Raw genomic sequence first — 27443 nt, 5'->3', positions numbered from 1 at the left:
GAGAAGATTTTCTGCAGCAAGACCTTGGTTTACAGGATGTGTCTTCGGCAGAAGAGGAAATAGAAGACTTAGAATCTGAGGAAGAAAAAGAGGGTGAAGCACCTTCTTCAGACTATAAGAAATTAACGAATTGCCTTCTTTCACTTTTTGAAGGGGATTTTCAGCCTGCAGCTCCGACATCACCCCTTTCTCAATTCTCCAAGAATAAAACTCCGAAGAAGTCCTCGTTTTTGAAGATGAAGTTTTCGATTACGGCTAAGAAGGCTCTTCAAAGAATTGATACGTGGTTGAAGGAAAGAGGGAAGGCGGGCAAGACTGTGTTCTCTTTCCCTCCTGCCAATTGGCATCGAAGTCCGGAATTTGGTATGCGACGGGGGAAAATCTCGGCCTGGGAGTTCCTGCCTCCTCCCAGGGGGATTTTTCCAACATTGTTGACAGTTCCCGCAGACATGCCTTGAATTCGGCCAAAGTGTGGTGGTCTCCATCAGAATTAGATCATCTCTTGAAAGGGATTTTCCGGACCTTCGAGGTTTTTAATTTTCTGGATTGGTCCTTGGGGGCTCTGGGACGAACAGTGGAAGATAATGAATCAACGGCTTCTCAACTTCCAAGCAGTATTATGTCCTGCATGGACAAAGAATTAAGGGATGGCGCGAATGAATTAGCATCTCTTTTCACCGCAGGAGTTTTAAAGAAAAGGTCACTCCTATGCTCTTTTGCTGCTAAGGGCGTTTCTAACGCCCAGAAATCCTAATTGGTTTATTCCCCACTTTCGGATCAATTGTTTCCTGCGGATATTATCAAGGATATTTCGCTTTCCCTAACTCAGAAGGCGACGCAGGATCTGTTAACTTCCTCGGTAAGGAAATTTTTACCCAACAAGGTGGTTAAGAAGACGCCTAAGGAATCAAGACAAACTAGTCAGCCCTTTCGAGGCAAGTCCTTTTCTCGTCCTGCCTTCAGAGCAAGAAGAGCTCCGTCCAAGAGGGGTTCGAAACCCAGTACTAAACAATGAACAACAAGTCCTTCAGACATCAGTAGGTGCCAGACTCCAGAAGTTTTGGGAGATTTGGCAAGAAAAGGGAGCAGATCCTTGGGTCGTCAAGGTAGCCAAAGAAGGTTACAAGATCCCTTTTCTGAAGAGACCACTCTTGCGACATCGCCAAGAGAGCTTGGAGCTCACTACAGCGATCCAGGGAAACAAGAAGCACTACAAGAACAAGTTCTTTCTATGCTCAAGAAAGGAGCAATAGAACCTGTTCTGGATCACTTATCTCCGGGATTTTACAACCGGCTGTTTTTAGTAGCGAAATCCTCGGGGGGATGGAGACCAGTACTGGACGTAAGTCAACTCAATTTATTTGTGGAGAAAACAAAATTTACGATGGAGACGTACCGTTCGTACTGCAGCGGTACGATCCAGGGGTACTGGATGGTCACCTCTGGAACGCTTCAAGACGCATATTTTCATATCCCAATTCATGCAGGATCCAGGAAGTACCTGAGATTTGTGATCCAGAACAGGGTCTTTCAGTTCAAAGCCCTCTGCTTTGGACTGTGCACAGCCCCACAAGTTTTTACAAGAGTGATGGCGAGCGTGGCGAAGTGGCTACACATTCTAAGAATAGAGTGTCTCTATTAGGGCTTGTGCCTTGTATGATAAGGCGCCCTATGAGGTAATGTTAGACTTGCGATAATCTATACGCTAAGTCGGTTGGTATTGCACTTCCATATTCAAATGGAGTGTCTGGGGGTTTGTAGATCACTTACGAAGTCGGTATTATCTTTACGACGATGTGTTAAACTCATGGTTCGGTGAGGTTCTTGTAGAAACACTAAGTATAAAAAAACTATATATTCTTCTGAAGTTTTACATGGTGAAGATCAGGTATGATTGTACAAGTCTTCTAATAACGATAGCTTGATCGCTTCTGCCAATGATGATGGCTAATCCTATTCCTCTACATGATAAAGCTTAGGTAAAGAGGTACAGGTCTTCTAATGACGATAGCTAACTCTGTTCTCTGTCTACCATCTCTGTTACAAGTTATGAAAGGAACAGACAGTAGTTTCGAACATATGAACATACATACAATGACATAGTTTCATACGAACACACAATCAAATGAGACACGCTACAGATCACGTAGGCCGTTTGAATCATAGGTCGGGGTAGTTGTCTCAAGCAGGGAGCTTGGACTAATATTTATAAACAATTGAATGACTACAGGTGACGGCATGTTATCTTAGCCTACATACTTATTGTATACGTCATCTTTAGCGTCTCTAGTCTGATCACATTCCTGCAAGCAATCTGGTTGACCTATTTAGTTTTTAGACTTTTATATATAGGACTAACATTCCATATTTTGTTCATGCCACTTACCTGACAGATATATATATAGCTGTATTTTCTGACGCCGACAGAAATTTCAAAACTCGCGGCACACGCAGTGGGCGGCCAGGTGGTAGTACCATTCCCGCCGCTGGGAGTCGGATATCAGGAACCATTCCCATTTTTCTATTTCATATTTTTTTCTGTCGCCGGTCGGTAAACATCTGTTTACAGACCTCTGCTCGAGGGATTTTTTTGGAATTTGACTCGTTTTCTAAGTATCTGATTGATTTTGTTGGTATTGATTTGGATTGTGGAATTGGCATGCGCGATAGTGGACCGTTTTTTGATTTTGGATTGACTTTTCTCTATAAGATATGTCTGGATCAAGTGGTGTGAGTTTCAGAGTATGTGGTGAGTGCTGTTTGTAAGGTGAGGCTACCGAAAGCATCGGTAGACCCCCCACACAGTATGTATGAGTTGTAGGGGGCTTCATTGTTTGATTGATCATCGGTGCAAGGAATGTGAGAAATTGACTGATGATGATGGAGAGCATATGAGTCCTATCGCCTTAAATTGGAGCGCGATAGGATCAGGAGGTCTTCCTCAAGAAGTTCTTCCAAAGGTAAGACTAATGTTTCTCCTGCCCTAACACCTGTAGTGTTTTACCCCTAACCTGTGTTGCCTTCGGGCTCTGATTCTGTGTCCGGGAGGAGCGGATGCTCTCTCTATGATTTTTGGAGTCCCTTCGCACTCTGGAGACCAAAGTGAAAGCCTTGGAAACTGGCTCGGTGCAAGTGTGTGATCGTGCCCCCAGTGTTGTGGAGGGGGCGTCAGATCGGCCCCATAATGCCTCTAGGCCTAGACCTCTATCAGACTCCCAAGACCCAGGGAGGAGGTATGTCGAAAGCCGCAAGAGGGTTACGGGGGCTTCCCACCGATCTGGCGTCCCTTCGGCAGACCATGTAGCAAAGACTCAGGCTGCCAAGGACCGTGCACGAGCACGCGTCTGGAAGGAGTGCTTTTCGTCCCTCCGAAGCGTCCTCCCCGCGCAAGGGGTGGAGCGCTCGGAGAGACTCTCGTCCGTTAAAGAGGACGTTTCTTGCGGAGGACGCTTCACGTCCTCTTTCGCCGCTTTCGTCGGAAGACGCTTATGATGTCTTTCCGCCTCAGAAAAGAGGTAGGATCTCCTCCGATGAGGACGCTAGGTTACGCGCACAGGCGCGTACACCTGAGAAACAGGTAACTGTTCCTTTGAGAAGGAAGGAGGCGTCCCCTCGCCCCTCGTCTTCTCACAGGACCAGTCCTGCTTCCTCGACTCATTCTTCTCCAACGAAGAACATTCTTTTGTCCCTTCAGGACCAGCTATCCTCGCTTATGGCTCAGAGGACTCGCCCAGCAGCAGTCGAGCCTAAGCGGAGGAAGGACCTTAGTCTGCCTGTAAAGAGGACTAAGCAGTCTCTGTTGCCTTCGCCTCCTGCGTCTCGTTCGCCGATCGCTTCTCCTTCAGCGATTCGCCGTTCTCGTTCGTCTTATAGAATGACGTTACGACAGGGACGCTTTTGAAGACGCTTGGTGCAAGACGCTCGGCAGGTCGTTCGGCAGGATGCTTGTCAGGACGCTAGTCAGGACTTTCGTCAGGACGCTCGCAGGACGTTCGTCAGGACGCTTGGCAGGACGCTAGGCAGGACGTTTGTCAGACGCTCGTCAGGACGCTACACAGGACGCTCGCAGGACGTCGTCTCAGGACGCTAGACAGGAGCTTGGCAGGAAACTTTTTCGCCAGGACGTTCAGGCCTCCTTTCAAGACGCTTTCGGGGATTCTGAACAAGAATTCTTACCCCCAGACACTTTGGTTACGCGCTCAGCCACGTAGGCCAGCGAAGAGAAGTTACAGACGCTTATTCTCGGGCAGGTGAGACTGCCGCGGAAGGCGCGGAAGACGTCTCGTCCGCCTCAGGACGCTCTGCCATCACGAGCAGTAAGCGTCAAGAAGAAGACAGCCGTGATAAGGCTGCATCTTGCAAGGATAGGGGGCCTTTGATCTTGCTAAGACCCGCCAATAGGTCGCCTTCGCCTGACGGACGTTCTCCTCTTCTGTTGAGAGAAGAAGGAGAACTGGGTAGTTCAGCTGAATCGGGAGAAGATGAGCCTGCCACAGCCCCTTCTACCTCGGATTACAAAAGTCCTAGTCAGACTTTTGCGTTCTCTTTTGAGGACAAATTTCAGCCCGCAGCTCCCAAGTCGCCTCCTTCACAGTTTTCTTCATCAAAACGGGGAAAATCCCGGAGTTCGTAGAGGATGAAGACTTCTCTATCGACTAAACGTGCTTTCAAGAAGCTCCAAGACTGGATGTTAAGAAGGGAGACCAAGGCAAGACAACTTTCGCCTTGCCTCCTACTAAACTTAGTGGTAAAGGAGGCATTTGGTATAAGACCAAGGACGAAGTGGGAGTTCGTATCCCTTCGTCGGCTCAAGGAGATTTCTCCAGCCTTGTAGACTTACAGAGGAGGTCACTGTTACCCTCTGCCAAAGTGACTTGGACCGCGTCGGAGACAGACCATCATATGAAAGGTCTGCTTAGGACGCTGGAAGTCTTCAACTTCCTTGATTGGTGTTTGGGAGTTCTGGATTTACAAGCGAGAAGCCCAGAATCTCTTAGTCTGGGGGAGCTGTCCAGCGTGTTAGCATGTATGGACAAAGCCGTCAGGGATGGTTCGGAAGAGATAGTATCTCACTTCGGGACAGCTTTGTTAAAAAAGAGAGCTTTGCTGTGCAACTTCACAGCTCGGTCAGTGACGCCAGCTCAGAAAGCGGACTTGTTGTTTTCGACCTCTTTCGAACCATCTCTTCCCCCAGACTTTGGTTTTAAAGGACCTGACGAACAGCTTACAAGAGAAAGCTACTCAGGATCTTTTGGCCCAGTCTACGAGACGGTCGGCCGGACCTTCAACTTCTTCGGCTGCAGTTCGTCCGCCGAAGAAAGTAAAGCCCTTTCGTGGGGCTCCCCCCTCGAGAGCAGCTCCTCGAGGGAGAGGGTTTTCACGAGGAAGAGCTTCTTTTAAACCAAAACCTTCCAAGTGAAAAGCATGTCCTTCAGACACCAGTCGGAGCCAGACTGAAATATTTTGCGGGAGCGTGGAGAAAGAGAGACACGGACTCTTGGTCCCTCAAGATCGTGGAGCAGGGGTACAAGATCCCCTTTTTAGATCTTCCTCCTCTTTCTACGACTCCCAGAGACCTTTCTCCATCCTACCAAGGAGAAAAGAAGAAAGTCTTGTTCGATCTCCTTCAACAGATGATCGACAAAAGAGCGGTGGAACAAGTCGCGGACCTGGGGTCTCCAGTTTCTACAACAGAATCTTCCTAGTAACCAAAGCAGTCGTCAGGTTGGCGTCCAGTTCTAGATGTAAGCAGGCTCAATCTGTTCGTGGAAAAGATCAAATTCACGATGGAGACGCCTCATTCTGTTCTGGGAGCGTTGAGACCGGGCGACTGGATGGTATCTTTGGACTTGCAGGACGCGTACTTCCACATCCCGATCCACCCTCTGTCAAGAAAATATCTAAGATTTGTCCTGAACAACAAAGTTTGGCAGTTCAGAGCGATGTGCTTCGGACTGACCACGGCTCCGATGGTGTTCACAGTAGTGAATGAGAACGTAGCGAGGTGGCTACACTCTTCGGGAATAAGGAGTTTCCCTATATCTAGACGACTGGCTGATCAGAGCGTCGTCGAGAGAGAAGTGTCTGAAGGACTTGCAGTTCACTTTAGCCTTAGCGAAGTCCCTGGGACTTCTTGTCAACCTCGAAAAGTCGCATCTGACCCCAACACAGTCCATCGTGTATCTGGGGATTCAGATGGATTCAGTGGCTTTTCGAGCGTTTCCGTCCCAGGAACGTCAGCTTCTAGGCTTAGAAAAGATCTCAGCCTTTCTAAGGAAAGAGACTTGCTCGGCGAGGGAATGGATGAGTCTGCTGGGGACCATTTCCTCGCTGGAAAGGTTTGTTTCCTTGGGAAGACTGCACATCAGGCCTCTCCAATTCTCTTGGCAGAAGAGTGGAAGGCAAAAGACGATCTCGAGGCAGTATTGAGGATATCGATTCCGATCAAGAACCACCTAAGATGGTGGTTGGACCCTCAGAAACTGCAAGAGGGTGTGTCCCTAAGTCTTTTTGAGACCCCGACCTAGTGTTGTTCTCAGACGCTTCCATCACAGATGGGGTAGCAACGCTAGGGGGAAGGAAGTGTCAGGCTCCTGGAGAGGGGAACAGGTAGCCTGGCATATAAATGTAAAAGAAACTGGCAGCAGTGTTTCTGTCCCTCAGCAGTTCTTCGAGAAGAGTTTGAGAACAAGGTTGTTCAGATAAACTCGGACAATACCACAGCACTCGCCTTATTTAAAAAACCAGGGAGGTACACACTCCAGAGCGTTGTACTCCCTAGCGAGAGAGATTCTGCTGTGGGCAAAAGGAAAGAGGTAACGATCCTGACGAGATTCATTGCAGGTGTGCAAAAACGTCAGGGCAGACCTCCTCAGTCGTCGGGACCAAGTCCTTCCGACGGAATGGACCTTGCACGAGGACGTTTGTCGAGACCTGTGGACGCTGTGGGGACGTCCACTGGTCGACTTATTCGCAACGTCAAGGAACAAAGAGATTCCTCTTTACCTGCTCCCCGGTCCTGGATCCAGAAGCAATCGCAGTGGACGCGTTGCTTTGGAATTGGACGGGCCTGGACCTTTATGCCTTCCCACCATTCAAGATTCTGGGGGAAGTCATGAGGAAGTTTGCGGCCTCGGAAGGGACAAGGCTCACCCTGATCGCTCCGATGTGGCCAGCAAGGGAATGGTTCACAGAGGTCATGTCTTTCCTGGTAGACTTTCCAAGGACATTGCCCTGGAGGAAGATCTACTCAAACAGCCTCACTTCGAAAGGTTTCACAAAAACCTCTCCGCTCTGAGTCTGACTGCGTTCAGACTATCGAAAAGTTGCCAGAGCGAGAGTTTTTCGAAGGCAGCTGCGAGAGCAATCGCACATGCGAGACGTGCTTCCACAAGAGCTGTCTACCAGTCGAAGTAGGCTTCCTTCAGGGCATGGTGTAAAAAGGAGGGAGTTTCCTCTTCCTCGACCTCTGTGAACCAGATAGCTGATTTTCTGCTATTTCTCAGAAATGTGCAGAAATTAGCGGTCCCTACCATCAAGGGATACAAAAGTATGTTGTCAGCGGGTTTTTAGGCACAGAGGCCTAGACCGTTCGACAACAAGGATCTTCATGACCTTTTGAAGTCTTTCGAGACCTTGAAGGTTCCTCAAACGAGACCTCCATCATGGAACCTTGACGTAGTCCTGAAATTCCTGATGTCGGACACTTTCGAACCGCTTCAGACAGCGTCTCTTCGGAATCTGACAAGGAAGGCTCTTTTCCTAACTTCTCTTGCGACGGCTAAGAGAGTTAGTGAAATTCAAGCGTTTAGCAAGTTAATGGCTTCAAATGGGGACAATGCTGTCTGCTCGTTGAACCCATCTTTCTTGGCAAAGAATGAAAATCCTTCGAACCCTTGGCCGAAGACTTTTGAGATCAAAGGTATGTCAAGTCTAGTGGCCAAGAACCAGAGAGAGTCCTTTGCCCGGTTAAGGGCTCTCAAGTTCTACGTGCATAGAACTAAAGAGGTTTAGAGGTCCCCCCTCAGGTAACCTCTGGTGCTCTGTGAGAGGCCAGAGTTACCTTTATCAAAGAATGCAGTGGCTTTCTTTTTAAGGGACACCATTCGGGAGGCTCATTCATCTTTTCAGAAGACTGATTTGAGCCTCTTCCGAGTAAAAGCGCACGAAGTACGAGCCGTCGCTACCTCTCTTGCCTTCCAAAAGAACATGTCAATCAAGGGACATCCTCGATTGTACCTTTTGGAGGAGCAACTCCGTCTTCGCCTCACATTACCTAAGGGATGTGAGAACGATCTATGACGATTGCAATGCACTGGGGCCATACGTTTCTGCGGACACAGTATTGGGGTCCGGAAGTAGCTCTTTCCCTATTCCTTAGTTAGGTAAGTTTAGGTTGTTGTGTTTTAGGTTGTGGTGAGTCTTATGTGAAGATCTCCCATCCGTTAGCTAGTTTTAAGGGGTTTGTGTATAGTTGGTCAGGTGGTGGTCAGTTGCTTCGTTGCCCTCATTTGTATGGCCTCGATGATCTTTGTCACGCTGAGGTCTCGCACCCGTTGACAGATCATCCAGAGCGCACCAGCACTACAGGTCTCCACCTGGCTGGCAACTCTGTAATTAAGCAAAAGCAGCCTTACGTGACAGTAATCACATAGTCTACTTTGCAAACAGGTAAGGAACCAAGATGTATATCATCTACTTAATTTTAGTTTCCCAAAAAATCCTATTCTGTCTTTCCCCACCATCCGAAGGTGTGATTCAGCTATATAATATATCTGTCAGGTAAGTGGCATGAACAAAATGTTATTGTTATTATACAATTAAGTTTGTTCATACTTACCTGCAGTATATATAATTAAAGTGCCCGCCCTCCTCCCCTCAGGAGACAGAGGCATTAATAAAATATGAATAGAAAATGGGAATGGTTCCTGATATCCGCCTCCCAGCGGCGGGAATGGGTACTACCACCTGGCCGCCCACTGCGTGTGCCGCGAGTTTTGAAATTTCTGTCGGCGTCAGAAAATACAGCTATATATATATCTGCCAGGTAAGTATGAACAAACTTAATTGTATAATAACAATAACATTTTTATTATGTAAACACTTACATCAGCTCGGTCAGCTACCAAAACCAAACCACTGAATATTACTCAAACTTGACTTGCATTTGACTTATAGGAGTGTGATACAGACACTATGTGAATATATATATATAAGTAAATAAAAATTCATGGTGTACATGAATTGATTCAAGTAATAAAATATAAAACAATGATATTGGTAAATAATAGTGATCACGTGATATATAATGATACAGTTTCTCACTTCATCTCATTAAGATACATATGCTACAGAAAATACTAATGTACTCTGATAATTGCATAGAATGAAGATTAACAGATAAAACATATTTAACTGATAAAAAATGTTTTCATATATGAATTGATAACATATAATGTTTATGCTGATGATTCGTTGATTTTTATGCTAAATGTATATATCTGATTCATTATTCATATACTAACTCATAAATAACTGCAGATATTGGTAAGATAAAAGGTAACATATTGATTATAGGCTACCTGATTTGTTTTATACATATGTATGGATTCATATAATTATGATTAATATATGTGCACTTTAAATAGATTCCTATTGCGTACACGCAAAGATATATTTAGATTCTGTTATGTATGATATATATATAATAGATTCCTAGTGCGTACACGCAAAAAATATATTTCGATTCAGTATTTATGATCATTTATATATAGGATACATGATACTTTATATATGTAGGATACATGACCGAGGTTATACTACTTCACTTTAACTAGCGTTCGAACACTTTTCGTCCATTACACAGTTCCAGACAACCACCTATATAGCCAATGAAACGGCCTTTTTCAATGGTTAAAACAAAAAGGGGAAATAAAATTTGCTCTGGGCGGGTCCAACGTTTCTATTTTGCGTTCATACTTATTCTCTGCATCCTAAGCTACACGATAACGTTCGCGATGAATAAAAAAACATCCCCAGCACGAGTCCTTCGCCAGCAAAGTAGAGTTGAATATCCTTCGGGTCGTCAATTGTCGGAAGTTATGTTCCCTTTTGTAGTCGAATTCCGACAGCCGCTGGAGCGTTCCGCATGAAAACGGAGATTAACGACGAGATATGGTGTCAGTCGAAGAAGTCCATGAAATTCCTTTCACATTGTAGGCGGTTGTTACTTGACTGTAGTCGTCCGCTACGACGAACTATTTTTTGAAGTTGCGATGTGAAAACTCTCGTACTTGGCAGGATACTGTAACCAGGTTCCATTAATCAGCCTGCAAGTGAAATTATACTTGTCACAAGGGCAAAGTAATTCAGATGACATCCAAATACAGGGGAGGAAGAGAGCCATTTAGACCAGACTTAACCCACATGAATTCGCTGATATTTTGGAATTCAAAAGAGTCCGCTGTAAAACACTTTTTTATCCATGGCATTAACAAGGAGTGAACCTATCCAGGTCTATGATGACTGTAAAAATATCCATAATTATAACAAATAAACAGATATCTATACAAATCCCAAAGAAAACTTCGATATTACTGGTAGTGAATTACTAGACAAAGAAGTGGAAAACGGAGCTATTTGTAAGATTGCCAGGCAACATAAGAGTCAAAGAGAATATTAATCATGATTCTATGTGCCCTAACAAAAAGTTTAATTTTCTCGCGCGCATCCTTGCTTAGGTTAATTTTAAAAACCTTTATTTAATAGGTAGGAGATGCAACGAAAAAAAAAAAAAAAAAAAAAAAAAAAAAAAAAAAACCCACTATGTAACTAATTTCTAAATAAACTTTGGGTTTTTTTCAAAGAAAATGTTGACCCTTTTCCCAATATGGAATGTTTTACTTGAACTTGTAATACGGCTAATGTTGCAAGGTAAATATTTCATATATATTCCTTGATACTTCTAAATGTATTATGAGGTTCAGAAAAATTAATTCATTTTGTTGTTATAGAAATTCTATTTGCTTATGTTTGTTATTAATTTTAAAATGATTGCAACTCCTTAGCTAAAGTTGCATTGCGCACACCGATAGACACTTGACCTAACGTCTTCCTGCCCCTGAGAATTCGGGCTAACGCACTCCTTTCTCCATCATCTGCTTTGCAAGCAGAGACGACACACAGATGAAGCCTGTGTAAGCAGATATTTGAGGTTAAAGGAATCACTGCTGATACGGCAAACGCGACAGACCTTCTAGAACTGATGACGTCGTCACCAGCTTAAGAGTTTTACTTAGTTTACTTGCTGTAAGAGATACGACTTTAGGATAAATTTTTTGTTTTTTAATACTCGAACCCACAGAGAAGAATGTCGCTGAAAAAAAAAAAAAAAAAAAAAAAAAAAAAAAAAAAAAAAAAAAAAAAAAAAAAAAAAAAAAAAAAAAAAAAAAAAAAAAAAAAAAACAAAAAAAAAAACAGTACAAAGTTTTTTTTTTTTTTTTTTTGAACAAGATATATTAGTTTCATGTTGGAAAAACTGCAAGATTATGTTAAATTAAATATTCCTTATTGAAACTAATGAAAAGGTTTCCATACAAATTCTATATATATTATTAACCCTGTATAAGATTCATATAGGATTATTTCATAGATAACATTTTCACTTCTAGACTTCCTGACTTTAAAATCTCTTTTATTTTATTTAAAATTCTTTTATTTTATTTTATATTTATTTATTAATTTATTTTATTATTTATTTATTTATTTAATTTTTTTTTTTTCATTGACTACGAATATAAATCACCGGGACAGACAATATGTCAGTAGATTTTTGGATATGTGTTTTGAACTTTTAGCTTATTTGTCATTACTAAAGCGTTAAGTTAGAGTTCAAATCTTTACGCATATATATTTGGATATTTAATGGTTACGTTTTGCTTATTGATATTATCGTGATTCCTTTTTTTATTATAATTTGTAACCCTTCCGACTTCTTACGAGTGTATATTGCCTCCACTTGTATCCATATTTATCTTATTTTTTTTTTTATATTTATTTATTTATATATTTTTTTATATATATTTGATAAATTAATGGTTGGCTTGAATAAGTGGAAGAGTGCTCTAGCGGCGTACCGTATAAGGCTACTTGCGGCATCAATTCTATAGATACAAGATATAAATGATAAAGGTATTTAAAAACCGCGAGAACCGCTATAATCCAGTTCGGATCCAATATCACGAGTTGTAACTCGTAAGACATTGACACTTCCTATTTAATTATCAGTTATTCTACAAAACCGATTGACTCTGGTTGATAAAAATAAATTTTTTTATTTTTTTGGTTTTCTTTTTAATGGAAAGGAATTCACACAACATGTAAGGAGATTATTATGATTTCTTTACACCACCCGAGTCACAGATTATTATGTGTTGAATTCCATATTTACTGATTTAGCACTCATAAATATTTCCTAACGCACTCAATTGCGGTTTTTGTTTTTTTTTAGTGCTATTAATTCTATATAACGTGTCAAGGAACTATTAACACTAAGAAGTGTTTATTCCCTCTGTCAGACTCGTAATTCTGTTAATAAATTCTACGTATATTCTTTCAAGGATTGATTTGGCACAGGATAGGCCCTTAAACTGACAGGTGTCTTAGTGTATCCCTTGTTTTCATGACACGTGTTACAATTAGTTTATGTGCTTTTTAAATCTGTAAGCATTGTAGGCCAGTAAAATATGATTTGGCTTTCTGTGACATAGGAGAGAAACCCTGGATGACGGAATGAAACCAGTTTATGACGATTGGTATGAAAGAGATTATTATTACTACCTGGTCGTTAGTCATCTGCTGTGTTCTTCGGGTTTTCCTCGTCACAGACCAACAAATATAACATTACATTTGATTACATTATTCTGATACACCATACTATAAATATACTATTGCTTTAGGGTTTCTGCTCGAAGTGTTTATTGTTTTTGCCTAGCCACTGACCCTGTTTCTGTTTTCGAAGTGTTTATTGTTTGGTGTTTTATTGCTGCTGACTCTGTTCGTTCGAAGTGTTTATTGTTTGGGTTATGTCTGTGACTCTTGCTTTGTTCAGTTTGTAACAGTTCTGCGCTCCAACCCAGATATTCAATGCTCGCGATCTCTTGGGTTAAGGAATTTTCTTGTTTAGATACGGTTTTAACAATAGGTACGGATGTTTCTATATTTTTAGTCTAATTAATGGTTCTTTGCGGTATGGTGCGGGATTGCGGGATAATGCGTCAGCTATGATATTTGCTTCCCAGGTAGATATCTTATCTTGGCTCCAAAGAACCTGAATGATCATTTGTCACCGAGTTCTTTGGACTGTGATTAAAGCCTTTGAAAAACTCGGTAAAGGACTCATGTTCAGTAAGGACTTTATCAGGATAGCCATAGATTATGAACTTAAAATGTACTAGTGAGTTAAAGATACCTAGCCCTTCCTTGCCTATTACTGTATATTTACTTTCAGAGGGCTTTAGTTTACGTGAATAAAAAGCTAGTAGGGAAGAACTGTTTATCATATACTGAAAGTAGTACCCTCTTACCCTTGGTCTGAGGCGTCTGTTGCAATAAAAAAAAAATTCCTTATTTAAATCAGGGATTTTTAAGTTAGGTAAGCTGCATTATTCCGCTTTTAAGATATCGAACGCCTGTTGATGCTTTTTAGACCATAATCAATCTACGCTCTTCTTCGTAAGATCTGTTAAAGGAGCTGTCATGATTGAAGAGTTATATATTTACATACGATTGTAATACCCACTAAAGCGCGAAAGTGCTGTATCTCTCCCTTACGTTAATAGGTACCGGAAAGTTATGAATAGCCGACACCTTACCATGGACTACTTTAAAACCTTGACTAGACACATAAAACCTAGATAAACATGTTCGGTTTTTTTTTTTTAAAAACTCACATTTAGATATTTTACTCTGAGATTATTTGTCTTTGTCTCTGTAGCACTAGCTCTAGTTTATGTGAATGTACTTCTAAGGTATTAGAAAAGATTATAAGACCAACCAATAGGCATGTAGGGTATCCCCTAAAAGTCTCCAAACACTATATTGTAATTTGGGGCGCAACGTAAGCCGGAGGCATACGTAAAAATTGATAATGTCACCTGGCCATCGTGCTGAAAATTGTTCATGAGGTACAATCACTTAGGTAATGGTATCTGGTAAAAGCATTTAAGTAAGTCCAAGTTGGTGAAAAAAAAAAAATTTATTCTAACCTAACAGAGATAAGATGTCGTCGGTACATCGCACTGGAAACTATCGGAAGTAGTTTCCTTGTTTAAGCGACAGTAATCTGCGCAGATACGCCAAGTCCGATCTTTTATGGCATGACGTTTGAGGGAAAAATTATATGGGCTTATTTGATTTCCTAATGGCTCCTATTACTAACATTTTTCAACTTCGTCATTTATCTCTATTTTAAAATTTCATTGAGAATCTATACGAAGGTACGTAAATAGCTTTATGTTTGTCCTTAGACCGTGTTTTGTTTTCAATGACGTCCGTTTTTCTCCCAGAGATCACTTCCGCTAGTGGAGAAACTTCCTGGTATTCAGGTAGAAGATAAAAAAAAATTCTGCTGAATCACCTCTGCTTGAATGACTTTACGGATATTACTTTAGATAGATTATCAGAGAGATTCATCCACGACTGGTTGGGCGTGATTAAAAATTAGCAACAATAAAAAATGCGATATTTATAACTTCCGTATCCACGATATGTATACTTTTAGGGCTTTGTTCGCAGAAAGCGTTATATTTCAGAGTGTCGGGAAGGATTAAAATTTCATTTCCCAGCAAAGTCTTTTTACACGCACTAAGACATTCGAGGGTGCATGCTTCTCGAGATTTTGCGTGCAAAGTACGACTGCGGTTGTGGGAGAATTCTGTTGGGTCATTTGAACAATGTTACGATTTTTTTTATGAGACAAATGTATAGTTCCATTTATATAAGTTATTATTTGATTAACTGTCTCATTTTTGTTCAAACGGATTTTACTATGTTTGAAGGTTTATAGGATTTTCCTTTGATAAACACGCCTTATTTGCAGGATGTAAGATAATATTTTGTAACCCCTAGATGGATCTTACAATTACACTACATACAGATCAATGTTTTTTATAACTATAGAGGTATCTGTAAGCGCTCGCTTATCCGGACTTCTCATTAGGGAAGTTCGAACAACAACGGTGAGTCCGTAAATACAGGATATTACCGTACTACTAAAGAAATAAACAAACAAGATATTCTAATTCTTTTTACGGCGGCGGGTAAACGATTCGGAGGGCTTTATTTTCCACCACTAATTATTAATAAAAACCCTTACGTATTAAAAAAAAACGAAAACCTGCTCTGATTACTTTATACGGTCGTGTGTTCATAGGAAAAATCCATTTTAATTCAAAAAGATATCGGTATGTATGAACCAACATCGCTTTTCCCCACTCTGCTAGTCGCTTATTGTGTGGAATTTGCTTTGCTTTGAAAACTCGGCAGATTTAACTAACCTTGACCGCTTGACTAGGTGACACAGTAACCGAGTTTGCTTGTTTGATTCTGAAAGGCTACTGTTTCTATTTCTTTTTGTAATAATTAGGATCCTTCTCTTTATTACCATCGGCAACGTATTGTGTGTTTTTAGCATTATGTTGCTGGTTACGTATAAAGCAATGAATGACGAACTATTAGGAACTGAGCGATTACTAATAAGAAAAGTTATCACTACTGCATTCAATATTAACTGTTTGTACTTCATTCTTTGCTAAAATTTGAAATAGTGAGGGATCCTGGTCAGCGCATTTAGGCCTGATGAAAGTTTTTTTGTTTTTTTTTTTTTTTTTTTTTTTACAGACATGTTATTCCTTGCAATCCAGCCATATTTTAAAAGTTAAGTTGAGTCATTGAGGTTCGATATTTTATATAACTCAAAAACTCAAGGCTAAAACTGCGATCGGGACTTTGCAAAGGAGCATTTATTGTCATGACCCGAAATAGTGTTACCTCTAATTTATATAGATTTGTACGGGTGTTCCACTTGTTTTTTTGTGTTTTCAATCACTACGGTGCTTAACGACCCTATCCATGCATCTGTATAAATACAGACGTCCACTGCGTAAACGCATATTCACTGTTTAATATGATTTGTTACGTAAGGGATTAATAATCACCCAAAATGATAAAATTAACATAGTATATGATTATGATATTTCAGTAGAACTTCTGGAACAGACACTCAAAGATAAAAAAAATTCGCAGTAGCGAAATCTCAATGATGTAGATAATTTCTGTAAAAAAGTAAGATTAACGAATGTCTCGTAACTTCAGCCACAGGAATAACGAAATTCGACCTGCAAAGGAAACACTCTAAGTTACTCAAATGAATAAAAAATTGTACTTAGCTTGCTTTTGTGGGAAGTCACGGTGTTCCGATAACGACACCGGCCTTGGTCCTCCTTCTCTATTTAGCGGATGACCTGGTTGGCTTCAGTTTCCCCCCGTGCGCTTTGTTTCGATGATTCGAGCCCTTGAAAGATCCGATGCTGCAGAACGCGTTCGGTTTTGTTTCTTTCTTGGATAGCCGGAAACGCTCACTAACGATGTTTTCTTGAATGATTCTAATGAGAGACGAAGCTTGCGTTGTCGTAGGGAAAAAAAAAAAAAGACACGTCGGTTCTTGTTTCTTGAAGTTTATTCACTAAACGATAATACTAGTTGCTTGACGAATCTTGTTGTTTTCTGAATCGTTGACTTCATGATTTATTATTCTGTTTTTTCTTCGTAGGACGTTGTAGAGTTCTTCTGGTACGCTGGCCACCAATATTAGGGCTTGTGCCTTGTATGATAAGGCGCCCTATGATGTAATGTTTACGACTTGCGATAATCTATACGCTAAGTCGGTTGGTATTGCACTTCCATATTCAATGGAGTGTCTGGGGGTTTGTAGATCACTTACGAAGTCGGTATTATCTTTACGACGATGTGTTAAAACTCATGGTTCGGTGAGGTTCTTGTAGAAAAACACTAAGATAATACAAAAAAACTATATTCTTCTGAAGTTTTATATGGTGAAGATCAGGTATGATATGTACAAGTTCATCTAATAAAACGATAGCTTGATCGCTTCTGCCAATGATGATGGCATAACCTATTCCTCTACATGATAAAAGCTTAGGGTAAAGAGGTACAGGTATTCTAATGACGATAGCTAACTCTGTTCTCTGTCTACCATCTCTGTTACAAGTTATGAAGGAACAGACAGTAGTTCGAACATATGAACATACATACAATGACATAGTTTCATACGAACACACAATCAAATGAGACACGCTACAGATCACGTAGGCCGTTTGAATCATAGGTCGGGGTAGTTGTCTCAAGCAGGGAGCTTGGGACTAATATTTATAAACAATTGAATGACTACAGGTGACGGCAGTTTTTATCTTAGCCTACATACTTATTGTATACGTCATCTTTAGCGTCTCTAGTCTGATCACATTCCTGCAAGCAATCTGGTTGACCTCTTTAGTTTTAGACTTTTATATATATGGACTAACATTCCATATTTTTATTATGTAAACACTTACATCTCTATACCTGGACGATTGGCTCATAAGAGCCCAATCAAGAAAGCAATGTCTGGAGGACTTAGAAATGACGTTAACATTAACGAAAGAGTTAGGGTTGATGGTGAACTTAGAAAAGTCGAATATGACCCCCAGTCAGGAGCTAGTTTATTTGGGGATTCTGATCTCCTCAGTGACTTTTCGGGCTTTTCCGTCTCCCAACAGACAAGAGCAGTGCATCCGGAAAGTGCAAGCCTTTCTAGAGAAAGAACAATGTTCAGCACGAGAGTGGATGAGCTTACTGGGGACCCTCTCGTCCCTGGAACGGTTCGTTTCTCTAGGAAGGCTTTACATGAGACCCCTACAAATATTTTGAACCAAGTCTGGCCAAGAAAATCGCAACCAGATTCCTTCCTGTTTCGAATTCCTCGCAAGATCAAAGAGGAATTGCGGTGGTGGCTAACTCCGGGGAAGTTAGCGAAGGGAGCGTCTCTCCAGCAAAAGAAACCCAGACCATGTATTGTTCTCAGACGCGTCGGACGCAGGCAGGCTGGGGAGCGACTCTCGGACATCAAGAAGTTTCAGGTCGTTGGAGCAAGGAGGAAGCGGCTTGGCATATAAACAGGAAGGAACTGATGGCGATTTTCTTGGCTTTGAAAGAGTTCAACGCGGTGATTCGCAACAAGGTGGTGCAAGTCAACGCGGACAATACCACAGCTCTGGCGTACATCCGCAAACAAGGAGGGACACATTCAATCTCTCTTTGCAAGTTGGCGGAGGAGATCCTTCTTTGGGCAGAGAAGGAAAACGTAACCCTTCTCACCAGATTCATTCAAGGGGAGAAGAATGTGAGAGCGGACCTGTTGAGCAGGGAAGGTCAACTTCTATCAACAGAATGGACTCTTCATTTAGAAGTATGCCAGAGTCTGTGGAAATTATGGGGTCGCCCAGTGGTGGACTTGTTTGCGACAGCAATGACAAAGAGATTGACGACTTATTGCTCTCCAGTCCCAGACCGTCAAGCAGTCGCAGTAGACGCCTTTCTTCTAGATTGGACGGGCTAGACGTCTACGCCTTTCCCCCGTTCAAGATATTAGGAAAGGTTTTGAAGAAATTCAGGGAGAGTCAAGGGACAAGAATGACTCTCATAGCTCCATACTGGCGGCCCGAGATTGGTTCACAGAGGTACTGGAATGGACAATAGATGTACCAAGGACACTTTCAGCAAGAGTAGATCTACTCAAACAGCCTCACTTCAACAGGTACCACAAGAACACCCTCGCTCTGGGTCTGACTGCGTTCAGACTATCGAAAGACTTGTCAGAGCGAGGGGGTTTTCTAGAGAGGCGGCCAGAGCGGTGGCCGGAGCTAGAAGAGCCTCTACTATTTAAGGTGTACCAGGCGAGTGGGAAATCTTTCGCAAGTGGTGCAAGAGTCGGAAGATTTCTTCATCCAGTACCTCTGTGACCCAAATTGCCGACTTCCTTTATACTTAAAGAAGGAAATAAAATTGTCAACTCAGACGATTAAAGGGTATCGGAGTATGTTGGCCTCAGTATTTAGACATAGAGGTCTAGATATTACAAATAATCTAGATCTGAGAGACCTCATAAGGTCCTTTGGAACAAGGAAGGAGCTCCAATACAGAGCTCCTTCCTGGAATCTCGATGTGGTCCTGAAATTTTTAGGAACTAGTAAGTTCGAACCGATGGATCAAGCTTCGTTGAGAGATATCTCGAAAAAGACCATCTTTTTGGTGGCCTTGGCCACAGCTAAAAGGGTGAGTGAGCTGCAAGCAATTAGCAAACATATTGGCTGGAAACATGACAAAGCGGTTTGCTCATTTCAGGAGGGGTTCTTGGCCAAGAACGAGAATCCAGCTCATCCATGGCCAAGGTCGTTTGAAATTATGGGTCTTTCAGATTTAGTAGGACAGGAACAAGAGAGAGTTCTTTGTCCAGTAAGGGCATTGCGCTATTATTTGGAGAAAACCAGTAAGATTAGAGGAACTTCAGAATCACTGTGGTGCTCTGTGAAGGATCCTAGCAGAGCATGACCAAAAATGCTATTGCCTTTTTCCTTAGGGAACTAATTAAAGAATCTCATATATTATGCCAAGAAGAAAATTTCGGCATCCTTAAGGTTAAGGCGCTACGAAGTGAGAGCAGTAGCTACTACTTTGCTTTTAAAAAGAATATGGCCCTCAAAGATATCATTGAAACGACGTTTTGGAGGACTAATTCAGTGTTTGCAAGTCATTACCTTAGAAATGTCAAAACAACGTTTGACAATTGTCAAACGTTGGGTCCATATGTATCCTCAGGAGCAGTATTGGGCAAAGGATTTTCCACGCCATAACTTACTAACATGCTAGGTATTTTAATGAAGTGGTGTTGTTTTTACGGTTGTCTGAGAGGGTTATTTCCTCTTCAGTCTGTGAAGTGTAGTGTGTTAGGTTAGTTTTGTGTGTGGTTCAGGTGGTCTAACTTATCCTAGCATGAATGCCCGTGGTAAGAGAGGGCTAGGGTTTCCTGTCAACAAATTGGTCCCGTCCAGTTGTCAGACCCTTGTATTTAGCTTCATCAACTAATAGGTCACGTCCTAGTTGGAAGCTTACTAAGGTTTAGCAGGCTAAGAGGCAGGAATGCTGAAGTCAGCTACCTTAGCAGGTAAGGAATCTAAGAGTATTTTGAATTTTAAATTTTAAAACTCTTACAATGTTGCTGTCTTTGACCCACCTCCAAATGTGTCAATCAGCTATATATATACCTGCCAGGTAAGTGTCATACATGAAAATGATGTTATTATGATATAACAAAGTTTCATGTTTAACTTACCTGGCAGGTATTATATAATTAAATTCCCACCCAACCTCCCCTCAGGAGACAGGGTTCAGAGAAAAATCTGACGAAAATGGGAATGATTCCGAGCACCAGCGCCACGGGAGCGGGGTGGCGATCACCTGAACTACCAGTAATAATCTAGCGGTTGCCGCGAGTTTTTGAAAATTCTGCCAGTGCGAACAGAGAATATAGCTATATATATACCTGCCAGGTAAGTATACATGAAACTTTGTTATATCATAATAACATCATTTTCTCACTCGTCAAACTTACCCTGTGGTATGCTTTATTTCATATTCCCTTGCTTGCCAATGTATCATTTACCTATGATAGTAAGAAATCAAGATATTTGTAGAAAGGGGAAATGCCTCCAGACATATACTTTGACCACTGAAAGTTCCCCTGGAGAGAATAATGGCTTATCCATGGATTTAAATGCACCTGGAGCTGTTTGAAATATTGGCAACAGCACCAAAATAGCATGCTATGTTGATAGAAAATCTGATTCCGTTTCTTGTTCTTGCATAAAAAAAAAATATTAATCATGAACTTAAGCAATTGACTTAGAATTTTGCATAATGAAAAAATTATATCTGGTATCTGTAATGGGAGAAATGGTCTACCACCCTAAACCTGTCATTGCTACTCATATGAGGGGGTATCCATCCATTAAGGGTTAATGAAGTTAGTGATTTGGGAGTTTTGGATTCTACTACTACAGCTGAATTGATTCTTGCCTTCATTAGAATTGTAAGGTATGGAGTTCGTTCTGGAGTGTATGTAATGTTTAAATAATTATCCTAAATTGTTTTTGGAAAATTATTCTTTTATTATTTAAATCTTTCAGGGTGTACTTTTCTCATAGATGCAAAAGATTTTATATTCATTTTTTTTGTTAGATTTTTGTTTTTTTTAGTAAAGTTTAAATGTGTTTTTTCCAGATATGAAAGATTACAGAAGTATTCTCTGAAAATGGATGATAAGGAACTGAAAGGTAAAGAAGATTTGGAAGATAATACGAATACGAAGCGTGCACCTCATCGTAGAAGTAAAACAGAGCCTTCAAAACGCAAAATAGGAAGACCTCGCAAAGTAGAAGCAAAAGAAAAACATTTGTCAGGATTGAAAACAAATGATGATTTTTGTTCAACTGATGGGGAATTTTCAGGTTTTGATGATAATTATTCCTCAGATGAAAATCGCAATGTAAGTAACTTAATAAATGACATAAGTGGCCATAAGCAGAGCTTTGCTCAGTATGCTGCAAAACATTTACAAAAGTTTATATTAGAAAACCCAAATATAAGTGAAACAGCTGCACGAACAAAGTTAAGGTGGCGATGGAAAAAGCTTGCAAAATCTCAGGCAGCAAAACGAAAAACCAAAGTAACTCTGAAAAGTGAAAAACAAAGGTCAGGCAATTCCTGTAAGTAGCTCATTAAAGCGTAAGCATCAGAGCATAGAGAAAGAATCAGCTTTAGACAGTGGTGATGATTTCGTTACGAAAAGAAAAAGAGTTGAAGAATCCAAAGACTGTCAAAAGGGTGTCTATAAGGTTGTACGGAATGAAAAAGTGTGTTACCGCTGTGAAGGTTTAAGTACTGAAAACGGTGCAGACATGATTCGTTGCAAAGGTGTTTGTTATGGAATATTTCATCTTAATTGTTTAGGTTTAAGTTCTTTTCCAAAAAGTGACTTCAAGTGTGTTGAGTGCCAAACAGGAAATCATCAGTGTTTCGTTTGTAAAGAAGATACAGGTATCAGACAAAGATGTACTGTTACATTTTGTGGAAAGTTTTACCATGAAGAATGTGTACAGAAATGGCCACAAGTCTCCAAAAATCGTCACCAAGAGGTAAGTCCTGCCTTAATTATAATATTCTGCTTAACTTTAAGAAAAATTTTAATGATTAAGAAAGAAGCGCCTCAGTGGCGTGGTCGGTATGGTGTTGGCGTACCACCTCGGTGGCCGCCAGTTCAATTCTCGGACATTCCATTGAGGTGTGAGAGATGTGTATTTTTGGTGATAGAAGTCACATAAAGCCGTTGGTCCCTTTGCTGAATAACCACTGGTTCCATGCAACGTAAAAACGCCATACAAAAAAGAATATTGTAATGATACAAGATGGATTTTAATGGTGATGATATACAGGCAATTCTGAATGTTGAAGATACGTACTGTACTATGAAATGAACATTAAATGTAACAAATAATAGATGCTGAAGGGCAGTACCTGTAATATATAGGATTTTATATGTAGTACTTTGAAAGATTGTCTGTCGGCTTTAGCTAGAACCTCAAGTACCAGATAGCTTTACTCCAAGATAAGCTAATGATTTTTATTTAGAGCACATAGGGTTTCTTTGAATGTCAATTCGTTTTCCTTCTGTGCTTAAAAGTAACATTAAGTATTCCTACAGGTTATTTCACTAGTAGCCCTTAGTGCAGTAATGTTCGAGATTTTACATATCATTTCAGCAGTCCATAGGGCCTACGTATATTATTTTGTTTCTATCACTGACTTCCTAAGCCATGTAACAATGATATTTTATGGCAATCACTGACTTCCCAAGGCATGTAACATGGTTATTGAAAAAAGCTGACATAATACATATAGAGAATTTATTTTTAAAAAGCCCGTGTTGTTCTAGGAGGCTTGAGACTATTCCTTGACATAATAACAATAAAATAAAAAAGTACATAAATAACATTGATTTCAATCACATATACAGTTATGTGTACATATACACACCATATATGTTATTGAAATCTGTTATGTATGGACTTTTTTTATTTTATTGTTATGTCAAGGAGTAGTCTTAATGTTTACTGTGCAAAATGCACATTGCAAGTGCTGTATAACATTCCTTACTCTCTAGAGCAGTGAGACATCAAAAAAGTTGTAGTATATATACATATTTTTAAGTTACAAATACACTTGGTCATGTACATGCCATGAACATGTTTATTAAAATAAGCACAGAGCAGTGAGATATAAATAACTCATTGATTTTAATGCTAATGCCAAGCTGTCAGATGTTCACAGTCAGTTCTCTAATTTTTTTAGGATTTTATTTTTTTAAAGATTTGAGTAAACCTAAAATGTATATTTTATTTTATTTTATTTATTTATTTTTTTTTTCCTCACACCAAAGATTTTTTTTCCATACCAAAGAGCTTAATAAAATGTAAACATTACATTCGGTACCAAACGGATTTTCTTGGTAATGAACTAAATAAATATAAAGTGGGTGGGTCTTACTTTTATGTGGCTACAATAATCATTCCTCTTCATGTATGAACTTTTTACTGAAATATCTCCAGAGAAAGAGAGAGAGAAAAAAGAAAAGAAACATTAAATGGGTTTTTTTTAATTGCAATGAAGATTTTTAACATTTTCACACTTGTATGTTGAAAAATTAACTTGGGTTTGTGGTTACATATTTTTTTTTTTCACTTATCATTGTAATAAACATCAGTGTCAGAGCTTAGAACATATTCCACGATTACTGCCCAGAAGCTCAAAGCGAAATATAACTTCCCTTCCAAGTGTTGCCATTCTTGATACCACGAGTGAGTGTTGCCATGAAACTTTTTCATCTATTTCAGAGAGAGATTACGCTTGTATTATCTCTATATATATATATGTGTGTGTGTGTCCAAATTTCTGAATCTAGATAGCAATAATGTTTATTTTGCTTCATCATAAACCTGGCAATACATACTGCCTTCTCTAGCACATCCAATACTGTTTGTTTTGCTCCAAACCTTTCAAACCAAATCATAAGAGGTCTAGAAATAAAAAGAGGAAGGTTGGGAATTCAAACCAAATCATAAGAGGTCTAGAAATAAAAAGAGGAAGGTTGGGAATTATGGTGGAAGGTGCTTACCACCTTCATGTACCTGGTACTGTGCAATAGTCTTGAATGCTGGTACTCTGTGTACTACCAAACAACCTATTGCTAAAGAAGGGTTAATACATCTTGCTCCTTTTGCACACCCAATATAGAGACAAGGAGTTAGATTACTCTGAAAATTTTACGTAAGTACTCTTTCATTGGTGGCTGCTAACACTGTATCTGCATCTCGTAGATATATCCCTTTAATAAGCTTATGATAAATTGAGGATATATTATTCTTCAAGTTCTGACCTCCAAATCTTCTTAGAAGTCCTTGTAGTTTTCTTTTGTGAAGCATATGCATCCTGGCAGCATCATCCAACTATTTTTTAACCTAGAGAAGGCATACATCACTGCTTGGAGTCAAACCAAGAGGGAAATTACTATTGTTTATTCAGGCATATTTGACTCTGTGTCCCTTTCAGGTTGGAGTAGCTAGTGCTTTGTCATAAAGGAAATGGCCAGAGAGCAGTACTCCAAGCTCAATGCTCAGTATAACATTGTTTGCAGTTTCTAGTATAAATTTCTGTACTTTAGAAACAGTCTATGTATGTTCACCAAAATATTTATTAGGTTTTTTATTTAAACACATGTAATTCTTGCTCTTTGCTGGCATGTCCTGAATTTTGGATTTAGCAGTTTTATTTTCTACTTCATATGTAGTATTTATACTACATATGAAGGTTTTAAATAAATATACATGAAGGGTGATATATATATATATATATATATATATATAATATATATATATATATATATATATATTATATATATATATATATCATATATATATATATGATATATATAAAAATATATATATATATATCATATTATATATATATATATATTTTTTATATAAATATATATATTTTATATATATATATATTTTATATATATATATATATATATAGATATATATATATATATAGATATATATATATATTATATATAGATATATATATATATATATATATATATATATATATATATATATATATATATATATAGATATATATATATATATATATAATATATATATATTATATAATATATTTATAATATATAAATATATTATATAAAATTATATATATATATATATATATTCTATATATATATATATATATATACGATATATATTTCCTTATGCAGCCGGCCTTAAGGGCCCAAATACATAAAGGAAAATATTTGAGGGAAAATGCAGAATAAATTACTTGAAACTTACCTTAAAAGGATTTATTGTGTTAATTTACTCTAGAGGAGGTCGCCATGAAAAACCAGCTGATTAATCTACATTACATTTATTTACACGAGGCCGTTGAATGGCCTGGAGAAAGAGTAAATGCAGCCTGTCCGCACGGGGACACTCTTATCTCTCACAAGGGGAGAGCTGGCTGAAATAAGATTAATGTAGATGCTGGCTTTCAAAATTATTCATATTATCTTGCATTAAGGCAGCACTTGCGAAGAGACTTGAACACGTGTCTCAGCCGATCTGGAAAAATTCCCAGATTAGACACAAATGAATTAATGATTTCTTGCACAAGTTACAATTACTCACTTTGTCTAACACACTGAGGAGGAACTCTTAGTGTTAAATGAAATATTCAATGACTTCATTTGTCTGGGACGATCACAATAGGGAGACATGCGGCCACGAGGCAATGAAAGGAACAAAGGAATGTTCATTTGAGAATTAGGAGTTTGAATTTTGAAAATGGGGAGTAGTTACGTGACTAGGAGGGAAAGAACTGGCAATATGACTGATTTACAAGACGTACCTGGATGCCATAGTAAGTGGACCTTTGTAGAATGCGGCGTTGGCTTTGTCTCAGGTCTGGGGGCGCCAGTAGCGCCGTGGGAGGCCTAATGGAAGGCTGGCTGGGACATCCGTCCGAGGTCAAGGCTTGGAGAGGAATGCATGTGTTAAGCTTGGGTATTGGGGGTCAGCTTATCCCCCCTTCCGGCGGCATTCCTGGAAACAGAGCATATCGCCAGCGAGAAGTTCACAGGATAAAAGATCTTAGGAGTAGGCCTACGAAGTACCTAGCTACCTACACACTCCCTTTTGGGATACGTCCCTAAGGCTGACAGGAGTCTTTCCCGCAGCTAACGGCTGGCACCGGGCATGCCTAGTCTGGCCGAGTTTGTGTTTCCTGCCTAAATCAGCTGATATTAGGGTAAACATGGCTGCTCATTTAGAAATAAAATAAATTGAATAACTGCTGGGAAGACGAGGTGATCAATATTTGTAACAATATATCACCTTTTCCAGTAACTTGTTTCTCTCTGCAGGCTGATTTCCCTTAGAAACCCTCATGGGTTTATAGTCATCTGACTGTTTATAAGGTTTTCAACCAAAGATTTTGTGAGAGAACAAAAGAAAGGAATATTAAACCACAAATATCAGTTTTAAGTAATTTACCCTGTAATTACATAGCTAAGAGTTTCACTCGCCCAACAGTTAATTTTGTACATGGAACTTACCCAGCAGATATATACTTAGCTATAGACGTCGTCGACCCCGACAGAAATTCGAATTTCGCGGCACACGCTGCAGGTAGGTCAGGTGATCTACCGCCCCTGCCGCTGGGTGGCAGGAATAGGAACGATTACCGTTCTAGAACCAGATTTTCTCTGTCGCGGTAGTGTCAACATACGTTGTTGCTACCTCCTGACTTGATTTTCGTTTTTCATCGCCATCGACCTTCTGGGCTGTCTTTTGCAGGGAAGTACTGGGTCTTTGGTTTGGCATACGCTTTTATTAACTTTTTAATGAGTTTGGCTTCGAAATTTCGAAGAATATATTACGTGAAACTACCGAATTTTTCGGTAGACACTCATATATTTTGCAATAAGGGAAATATTGATTTTTTTTTTTTCTTCACTAATACGTGTATAAAGTGTTAGAACTTGATGAAGGAAATATAAGATCTAACTTCCTACTTTAGAAGTCAGAAACCATATAACTAGATACGCTTCCTTTAGAAGCTTTAAGAGCTCTCGTACTAACGAGCAGTTAGAGTATTGACAATTCTAGTAGTTGTTGCATCCTCATCACCTTCTTACTCCACAGAATCTACAAATTCATATG

The 27443-nt window shown here is 39.8% G+C and overlaps 1 protein-coding gene across 1 annotated transcript in view; it reads left to right on the top strand.

Annotated features, from left to right (window-relative positions):
• LOC135222937 (histone-lysine N-methyltransferase NSD2-like) overlaps positions 1-27443 on the top strand; it is a 159509-nt gene that overhangs the window by 52014 nt on the left and 80052 nt on the right. The window contains 2 exon segments of the mRNA XM_064261387.1: positions 21394-21874; positions 21876-22307. Coding sequence (XP_064117457.1) covers positions 21394-21874; positions 21876-22307 — 913 coding nt within the window.

This window comes from Macrobrachium nipponense, chromosome 8 (assembly GCF_015104395.2).
Source record: "Macrobrachium nipponense isolate FS-2020 chromosome 8, ASM1510439v2, whole genome shotgun sequence".
In the NCBI taxonomy this organism is placed as follows: Eukaryota; Metazoa; Arthropoda; class Malacostraca; order Decapoda; family Palaemonidae; genus Macrobrachium; species Macrobrachium nipponense.
This window is presented reverse-complemented; position numbering and strand designations above follow the sequence as displayed.